This window comes from Echinops telfairi, unplaced genomic scaffold, assembly GCF_000313985.2.
Source record: "Echinops telfairi isolate 266 unplaced genomic scaffold, ASM31398v2 ScPeMD7_655;HRSCAF=1070, whole genome shotgun sequence".
NCBI classification, from domain to species: domain Eukaryota; kingdom Metazoa; phylum Chordata; class Mammalia; order Afrosoricida; family Tenrecidae; genus Echinops; species Echinops telfairi.
The window spans coordinates 21907362-21916707 of NW_022104553.1; the positions used below are offsets into that span (position 1 = coordinate 21907362).

At 59.5% G+C, this 9346-nt stretch overlaps 1 protein-coding gene across 1 annotated transcript in view; it reads right to left on the bottom strand.

Moving 5' to 3' along the window:
• Nucleotides 1-324: 324 nt before the first annotated feature.
• The window catches only part of KASH5 (KASH domain containing 5), a 22696-nt gene continuing 13674 nt past the window's right edge, over nucleotides 325-9346 (bottom strand). Inside the window, exons 10-19 of the mRNA XM_045292635.1 lie at nucleotides 9071-9151; nucleotides 8686-8745; nucleotides 5945-6009; nucleotides 5703-5790; nucleotides 5219-5359; nucleotides 3569-3627; nucleotides 1878-1938; nucleotides 815-873; nucleotides 572-712; nucleotides 325-466 (exon numbers count right to left, since the gene is read on the bottom strand). Of these exons, the coding sequence (XP_045148570.1) occupies nucleotides 325-466; nucleotides 572-712; nucleotides 815-873; nucleotides 1878-1938; nucleotides 3569-3627; nucleotides 5219-5359; nucleotides 5703-5790; nucleotides 5945-6009; nucleotides 8686-8745; nucleotides 9071-9151 (897 nt within the window). The remainder of the gene's footprint in view (nucleotides 467-571; nucleotides 713-814; nucleotides 874-1877; nucleotides 1939-3568; nucleotides 3628-5218; nucleotides 5360-5702; nucleotides 5791-5944; nucleotides 6010-8685; nucleotides 8746-9070; nucleotides 9152-9346) is intronic.

The following is a 9346-nucleotide window of genomic DNA, read 5'->3' on the forward strand; positions in this document are numbered from 1 at the left end:
AGGCAGCCTGGTCTGGGCTCCCTGGATCCACCCCAGAGTTGGCCTCTGAGGAAAACATGAAAAACATCCTCTTCAGCTTTGCCCAGGGGCCGCTGTTCATCAGGCGTTGCTGAGAGAGGCAGTGGGCACATGAAAGACCAGGAGGGGGCTCCTGACATGAGGTTGATGGTGCGGCCCCCAGACCACTAGCTTTGGGATCTCATCACCAGCGTAACCCCAAGGAACAGCACCCCATCACGATTAGAACAGGAACACGCCCCATGGGGGGCAGGGTTTATTGAACTGGGCGTTGCGGGGCAGTGGTGGGTGCATGGGTGCATGGGCTCACATTGGCGGGGGCTGGAGGTAGCTGAGCTGGAGGTGGGGACAGGTCGGGGGCTGCGAGTGGCCCAGCAGCAGGGCGGAGAGCAGGAGCAGCAGCAGCAGGCCCAGCACGGGGGTGGGGAGCAGCGGGTGCCGTGTGACCCTGTGGGTGGCAGAGGTGTGCTGATGGTGGCGGTCTGGGGAGCCCAGGCCTCCTGGCAGTGCCCGGGGGCTCCCCACCCTCTCTGTCCGGTGCCTCAGTGCCCACCTGAACTGCTCAGCAGGCCGGAAGGGCAGGCTGAGCTGGCCCCATTGTTGCCTTGGAACTGGCACCAGCTCTTTGGTGGCCAGCACGGGCACCAGGGCTCGCTGAAGGTTCACTTCCATTTCATCTCCCCAGGTGTCAGGGCTGTTTCAGACAGGAGGACAGGGAGGGTGACCACTGAGCTTTCCCTGTGCCCCAGGCCTCCCCCACTTCCCTGCGGCTCCCAGGTCTGGCAGGCCCTGTTACCTCTCAGGGGGACTTCCTGGGATGTCTCCAGTGGCTTCCAGAGGGGTGGGGAGTTCAGCCTGGGGGACAAAGGACCACTCTGAGTCACTGGGTCCTGGACTGGCAGTCAGTGCAGCCCAGACCTGCTGTCAGGTGGACTCTGACCACAGCTAGCTCCTGTGGTTTACAGTCAGCGGCTCCCAGTGGGTGTGTTTGACTGAACGCTTCACAGGAGCAGCTTGCCAGGCCTCTCTTCCGTGGCACCGAGGCTGGTTCCAACCAGGGCTTGGAATCAGTTCATTCCAGTTCCCCTCCCTGTTGAGAATGTGCCCGCCTGGAGCCCTGGTGGCGCACAGCGCATTACGCCTTGGGCTGCAAATCCAAAGAGTCAGCAGTTCAAAACCACCCGCTACTCCAATGGAGAGTTAGTCTCGGTGATCCCCAGGGGCAGTTCTACTGTGTCCTCGAGGGTTGCCCGGAGTCGGAATTGACTCGATGGCAGCGAGTTGGGGATTGGGTTTCTTGTAAGCCGCCCTGTTGCTTCATGGTCCCTCACTGTGTGTGACCCCCGCAGAGAGGAGAAGCTCACACACCACTAAGGGGTCCCAATGGCCTGCAGGGCCCGGTAGTGCAGTGGGCCATCTGCTGCCCCCTCCCACCCCTGCCTCCCCAGGTTGTTCTTCCTTTGCCTTGAGGGTGGGGGCGGTGTTCACTGTCCTACCCACAGTGCACAGCACTGACAGGTGTTCCGGTGGGGGGCGAGGGGCCGGCCCCTTCCCGGTGTGGGCTCAGGTTCCTGTGCACGGATGCAATCCGGAGTGCTGCTGTGCCTGCAAGGCCGGGCTGCCAGGCAGATGCTGCCCTGTCTGCAATCGCGCATGGCTGGGGTCCCCAGGGAACATGGTGCCGCCCACTGGCCCCCGGGAACCCCCCTCCACTCTCATTAGCTGCCAGAGGGCCTTGTTATTTCTTGGCTAAATGATTTTTCTCAGCTTGGAGGAGTAGAGGGCGGGCAGCTGCGTCAGCCTCCGGGGGCAGGGGGCTGAGAGAGGAGCAGGGAGAGGATTGCGGAGTGACTGCCTACCGGAACTGCTGCGGTCTCTGGGGTCTGGGCTTCTGGCTCTTCCTCCTGGTTTCTGGGCAGCCTGCGGAGACAGGGTACTGCAAACTCCCCTCCTCTGCCGACCCTGTTCCCCTCAGTGGAGCAGGGCCTGGGGGTCACGAACAGGCTCAGGGTGGGCGTCCTTGAGGCCATGCCAGCAGCACACTTCTTCCTGCAGTTCAGCGTGTGTCTCATTCAGGGGATCAGATTGATTCAGCTGATTGATGCTTTCTTAGCTGTGATTCCCCTGACCCCTGGTGGACACCAGCCCCTGGCCCCCAGGGACCCACTGAGAAATCAGGACATAAAAGGAGCTCCAGGTCTCCCTCCTGGTCTATGGTTACTGAGACTCATGCTACCAGGTCCTCTTTGAAGACAAGACCCAAGCCGGTACCTGGCCCAGCCCAACAGGACAGGGCCTTCCAGGCAGGGCTCAGGCCAGATGCTGCTTGGGAACCCAGACTCCCACGCTGCTGTGCTCCTTGGGGGCCAGGGCCAGTCCTCCAGTCATTGGCTTTAGCCCCAACACCCTTGGGGATACTGCTCTCTCTGCCCTTGACACCCTTCTGCCCTATGAGGGGTGCAGGCTGCAGGACCACGCCTCTGCTGTCCCCATCAAACACTGTATGATGCCCTGAAACTTCTGCTTGGGGCCCAGGCGCCCAGCCCTCTCTCCTGTCCCCCTCTCAGGGTCCAACTCCTCAGCCCAGCCACCTTCAGGGCCCCTGGGTCCCCAACATCCCTCGTTGCTCCCCAACCTGTGGAAGGCATTGCCCCCCCCCCCAACTCTCCTGTCCCCCTCTCAGGGTCCAACTCCTCAGCCCAGCCACCTTCAGGGCCCCCGGGTCCCCAACATCCCTCGTTGCTCCCCAACCTGTGGAAGGCATTGGCCCCCCCAACTCCTGGAAACTTGGTGGCTTGGCAATGGGGCCCACCACCATCAGCCCCTTCTCTGGGCTGGTGACGCAGGACCATGTCACAGCGCAGAGCCCCAGCCCGCCCAATCCGGCTCTGCCCAGACAAGTCCAATTAGAAGACAAGGCAGGCAGCCTCATTAGCTGTTGTTGCTGGGAACCTGAAAGGGGGGTTAGAGAGAGGGAGGGACTACTACCGGAAACTGTGCTCCCCACGCCACCGCCCCCTTGAGGCCAGGGCAGGTGTGGGGGCTGAGGGGCAAGCTAGATGGAGCTATAGGTGTCCTCGGATGCCTGGACACAGCCTCCTGACAGTCCCAGTCACCGAGCTGGGTCTTGCTTGCCTTGTAACCGAAGGCTCCAGTCAGCACCCCATCATGGGCCAAGGGACACAGCTGGCAATCAGATTCTAGCACCTTCCATCATCCCCCAGCTGCCCAGGTGCTCTGGGAGGGTCTATGGGGGTTGCCTTCTTCTGGGGCTCCCTGAGATCTCAAGGGAAGTGTGTTTAGGGAGGGTGTGACCATAGGTGGGTGCTGCCCACCCTTTGCACCCTGATCTGCCAGAGTCTGCTGGGGGTGGGGTAGGCGGTCACCTCCTCAGCACCGTGTCCCCTGGGATGGGGTCAGGTAGTAGGACGAGTTTGAGAATAACCTGTCCGGGTCCCCAGGGCAGGGTCTCATCTACCTGACAGAGTCAAGTGGCTAAGCAAGATACCATAGCCTGAGGTTGAGGTGGGTCCGGGGCCCAGCTCCTTACCTCACGCCGTGCTCTGTCTCTTCTTCTCCAGGGGGCACCGGCCCTTCCTGGGAGCCTCTCTGTGGACAGAAAAGGGCAGGGGACTCTGGTGACTCCTTGTCTCTTCTCACTCAACCCCTCCCTATTGATGTGCACATTTCCCCCCACCCCAAGTCCCTGACACTCTGACCCCAGTGGCCCTCAGGGCTGCAGTCTTTCACCTGGAACCAGACGCCCCACAGCCATTCTGGTCTGAACTCTCCTGGTCTCCAGGTCCCTAAGGGTGTCCCAGTAGCCTCTTGGTCCAAGCCTCCGTTTTCCTGCCTGGTCCCCAATCTTGGGCCCCATTGTCCACCCAGTTTCTCTGGGCCAAACACCAGACCCAGACCTCTCTCTCTCTCTCTCTCCGTTTTTGTTTTTCCTAGAGACTTCTCATCCTCGCCTGTGCCCTTGACCACGAAGTCTACACTTTTAAAAAAGTATTTTGGCCTCTGGGTGGCTGCCCCCAATCCCATCCCTCAGCTCACTGTGTCGCAAGGGAAACTCAAGGCAAAATGATATTACAGAGCTTCCAGCCACATTTTCTTTTTAAAAAAAGAAAGAAAAGAAAACAGAACGCTTTGGGGGCAAACGGGCTCAAATCTTGCATTTCTGAGAGGGACGCTGAAGGTGGCTGGTCTCAGCCGTGTCACAGGCGGAACCCTGACTTGGAGAGCGATGACGTCCGAGAGCAATGGCGCTCGGGTGTTGTCCAGCCAGCTCTGCCTCAGGGTGGCCCCGGGGGACACGGACTAGAGCAGCCCTGGCAGGGTTTCCAGGGCATGGCCTTCCGAAGTAGGTGGTCCAAGAGGCCCATCTCTCCAGGCACCTCTGGGTGGGGTTGGGTCTGACTGGGAACTTCCAGTCCGAGGCTGAGCACCACCCAGAGGGTCCTCCTCGTAATGCCAATGGGTGGGAAGCTAAGAATGGCTGGACTCCTGGGCTCAAGGCTTTATCCTGAGCTCAAACTTGCTGAGCATTTCAAAACTGCTTTGCACTCAAACGGGGAAATGCTTCCTGTTACCTTCGTGATGTTGGGGTGAATGGTTATAAAGCCAGGGACCTACCTCTCTGTTGCTGATGTTGGGGCCCTGGCCGTTGTCACAGATGCACAGCCACCCCTGTGGTGCAGCAGAGCTGCCTGGGGGTTTCCCCTGAGGAGGCCAGGGAAGCAGCTCTTTCCTCCCCTCCAGCTGATTAGTTCCAGCGCCCCCCACCCCCACCCCAACAGCCCAGCACATCACGGGCCATCCAGGCACTTTGAGGATTTCCCTGCCCAAGTCGGCCCATGGCCAGCGAGCCAGCCTGACTCAGAGTGACCGGACTGAACGTCACACTTCCCAGGCTGTCAGTCTTACAGGAGCTGACAGCCTTATCTTTCTCCCAGGGAGAGGCTGCTGGGATCCAACCCCTTGACCTTGCATGCTGCCTGCCCTGCGGTGCCTGCTGACAGCATGGCTCCTGAGGACCCGAACTCTCTGGTCTGGGGTCCCTGCCGGCTGTACCCGGAGGCAGGGGTGGCTGGCGTGCCGCATATGGCTGCAGGCTGGGCGGCTAACCTCAGTCGGGATCTGCTTTGCCACTAGGGGAATGAGCCCAGGTATATGTGGGGGTCCCTCCCACTGGACTCACCTCCCCGGCAGTCTTAGGTCCCTCAGGTAGAGCTTCAGATGGTGGGGCGGCTTCTTCGCCTGTCTCCCCACCAACATCCTCCCACTGCCACACTCCACACAGAGGGCTCAGGAGCTCGGCCGCAGCCGCTTCTGCTTGTTTCTGGGGAAGGACAGGCTTCAGGGGTCAGGCTGGGACTGTGGGGAGGGGCCAGTCACCACGTGCAGACAGGACCAGGTGGGAGGTGGCATGAGGCTGAGTGGGGTATGAGGGAGGGTTTGGTGCCTTAGAGACCATCCTGGTGATAATGGTAAGGGGGTCAGAGTTGGCCCTGGCACGGGCTTGGGCTCTGGATCTGAGTTTGCAAGAGAATTCTGGAAGAGCGGAGATTGGGCTGGGCGCCCATGTGGCCAAAGGATGAGGACCAGAGTGAGGGAATGGGGACATGTTGAGTCTGCACCTTGGTGGCCTTTAAGGGTGTGCACGCCGAGGGTGCCAGGCCCACCTGTCGAATGGCTGCAATCTCAGAGCCCAGCGATGGGGGCAGCAGGGTAGCCCAGCCCACTCTTCTCGACTGGGTTTCTTCAGACAGCCTGGCCACAGTCAGGAGGGAGAGCTGCCACTGAGCCTGCTGTCTGTCTCCGGCGGCAGTGGGGGGAGGGGGGTGTCCCCCAACCTGCCCACTCGGGGGACTGGACGTGTGGGGAGTATCCCTGCCCTCGGCCCTTCCCACCCTCCTCTACTCACTCATCTGGCCCCTCGTGGGTCTGACTCAGTTGCTCCTCCAGGTGTGAGATCTCCAGCCTCAGCTCCTGGGAGGTGGGGGACACAGACACCTGTCTCTCCATCCTTCCCCATCTCCCTCCCTCACTCTGCGGCTCATCTTTCCCAGGGCTCACCTTCCTCCCCCCACTGCGGGGACATGGGACAGATAGTTATGGCAGAGACTTGGGGAATGAGAGTGAGACAAAGAACAACCCAGAAGATGCACACACCCCCACACCCCCCGCCAGGGAGCCCAAGAGGAGGAAGTCAGCGACACAGGCAGGAGGGCAGAGCAGAGGTTGGCAGTGCCGTGTGGAAAGGACGTAGAGGCCAGAGGCAAAGAGATGGGCAGACTGGACCCAAAGGGGAGCAGAGACAAGGCTCAAAACGAGGCCACCGGGAACATGGCCACACACACATACACACACACATCCCTCTTCAGTCTCACTTGAACGCCCACCACAAGACCCAGACACCACCGCGGAAAATAGGCTCTGGTAAGGGCGTGGCAAAGCTGGCATCTTCCCCCAGGCTAAAGGAGATGCACAGTGGACACCAGAGGGTCCCTTTCAGCATGACCGGAGAGTACCCACAGCCATCAAGTTGACTCTGGCTCCTAGCCACCCAGCATAGAATTGACCCCATGGGGTTTCCAGGGACTGTCCTCTTGACGGAAGCCGATTGTCACACCTTCTTTCCCGGGGTCCAAACCGCCACTCTTTCTGTTAGCAGCTGAGCACTTCACCCATGTCTCCCCAGGGCTCTTTGATCCCTGCCCCCCTCTGCCGTCCCTGCCATCGGGTCCATCCTGACTCACAGCGAACCTGCAGGACAGAGGAGAATTGCTCCTTCAGGTTCCTGAGGCTGTCACTCTTCACAGGAGCAGAGACTCCTCTTTCTCCTAGGGAGCAGCTGGTGAGTTCGAACTGACGACCTTGTGGCTAGCAGCCCAACACTGCACCCACTCTGCCACCAGGGCTCCTTAGAACTACCACTGAAAAACAACACCCATTGCCTGCCAGGAAATTCTAACTCCTAGCCACCCAGGTACAGCAGAAAGAAACACTGTCCTGTGCTGGGAGATGGCCACAATCATTCCTCTGTGTGAGCCCATCATGGCACCCACTGTGTCCATCCACCCCATTGAAGGTCTTCTCCTTTTCACTAACCATCCACCTTATAAAGCGTGATGTTCTTTTTCGGTGACTGATCCCTACATGGCCAAATGTATCTAAGCTAGACTCCCTCCAGCATCCTCCGCTAAAGGCATGGCCGCTTTCTGTACTCATTGTCTAGCACACGCATGAGGAGAGTGGAAATGCCCTGGTGTGGGTCCGGCGCAACCTAGGCACACACAACCACGTGGCTGTGAGGCGCCGTCGAGTTGGCTCCGACTCACAGCGACCCTGTGCCCAGCAGAATGGGACACTGCCTGGGCTGGCGCCGTCCTCATCATCACTGTGATGTGTGAGCCTACTGCAGCCACTCTGTCCACGCATCTCCTTCGTGGTCTTCCTCTTTCTCTCCCCTGATCGTCCACTTTGCCAACTCGATGTCTTTTTTCCCCCCACCAGGGACTGGACTCTTCTGATAACATGTCCAAAGTAGCTGAGATGGTGTCTTGCCACCCTCACCCTCGCTTCTAACAGAGGACCATGTGCCCCGGCAATCCCACTCCTAGGTCTAGACCCAGAGGTACGGAAAGTGGGGACCCAAACAAACGTGGGCAACAACGTTCGTGGCATTTGAAATAGCCCAAACATGGAAACAGTCCAAGGCTCATGACCGGATCTCTGGGTCAACAAGATGGGGAAGGTCTATCCAGACAGTGGGCTGTTCCTCAGTTGTGGGGAGGAATGGAGTTCACAGCCACGCGGTGACAGGAACGCACTGGGAAACGGTGCCGAGGGAAAGAACATGACGCTGCGTGAGAGGAGCCATACACAAAAGGCTGCTGAGTGCAAGATCCTGTGTGTAGGAAATCGCTAGGACCAGTGAGTGCATGGAGACCGGCATTTATTTGTGGGCTGAGAGGAGGGGAGGTGGGAATTACTGCTCAGTGGACAGTTACATGACCCGAGCATGTCATTCCAAGGTGTGGCACCCCAGAGGGCCTGTCTGTCTGCTTCTGTGTTTGTCTGTCTAGCTCCAGTGTCTGGTCACGGACTCATCGATGAATCTGCTGCTTCCCTCTCTGTAGACAGACCTCGTTTTATGGGGCTCTGAAGATGGTGTGGTTTGTTCGTTTAACTAACTGAAGGTCTGTGGCGACCCTGCCCTCAGCAAGTCTACTGGCGTCATTTTCCCAACAACGCGTCCCCACTTGGTGTTTGTGCGTCCCACGCTGGTCCTTCTCACAGCGCTTCCAGTTTCTTCCTAAGACAGTTGCGCACGTCATGGGCCAAGGTCTTGGGTGAGCATCACCCTGCACCCTGCTGTGCACTGGGAAACCAAGCCATGCATGGGATCTGCTGGACAGCGGTGATTTGGGGACGGAATCCTGGGGGCTCTGAGGCCCTCTGGCACACAGCAGAATCTTGATGTCAGGGAAAGCCGAGAGAGAAGTAGCAAAGGGGAGAGTCTGGGTCCCACAGCAGACACAGAAAGATGGAGAAGCAGAGACAGAAAGAGGCCCAGGGAACGAGAGGCAGTAAGCTCCAAAAGGCGGCAGGGGGAAAGTGTGAGGGTCAGGCTGGGTGAGAGAAGCATGGGCAGGCACCTACCTGGGTGGTCACTTTGTATTCCTCTAGAGACTTAGCCAGGCTCTCCGCATGACGGGTGCGCTGAGAAAGTCCAGAGATGACTGAGACTGGGCTTAGCCCCAAAAGACTTGGGGGTGGGAGTCGCATGGGACTGCTGTGAGGGGGTGGCGGGGGAGCAAGGGCCTGAAGGAGAGCAGTGACCAGAGGGGCGTTTACGTCTTGTAGACAAGCCTGAGCCTGAGCCAGGTCCTGCTGGTGACCCAGCAAACTCCCTTAGCCACCCACCCACCCTCATCTAGGAACCTTGATTCCTAGGGACCAGCCCAGGCAGGCCTTCCCTTTACAGTGCAGGGCGGCAGGGGCACCCTGAGGCTGGCCAGCCTCCCTTCCCACCCCACCTCCTTACCTCAGAGAGGATGGTGTCTCGCTGGCAGATGAGGCATTCACACTCATAGATGTGCCGCTGCCAAGGAAGGGGTGTGTCTGTCTGTCCAGCTTCAGGCCTGCCCTGCCCTCTCTCTGGGCTACCCCACCCCCTCCGGTGTGAATCCTGACAGCTGGGAGCCCATCTGAGCTACCAGGGCGCTTCTTGGGGATCTCTACTCCCACCAGGCTGGCTGGTAAAAGTGGCCCTGAGCAGTGGTGGCAGGGACAGAAGGGGGAGGTGGCAGGGCAACTGGGG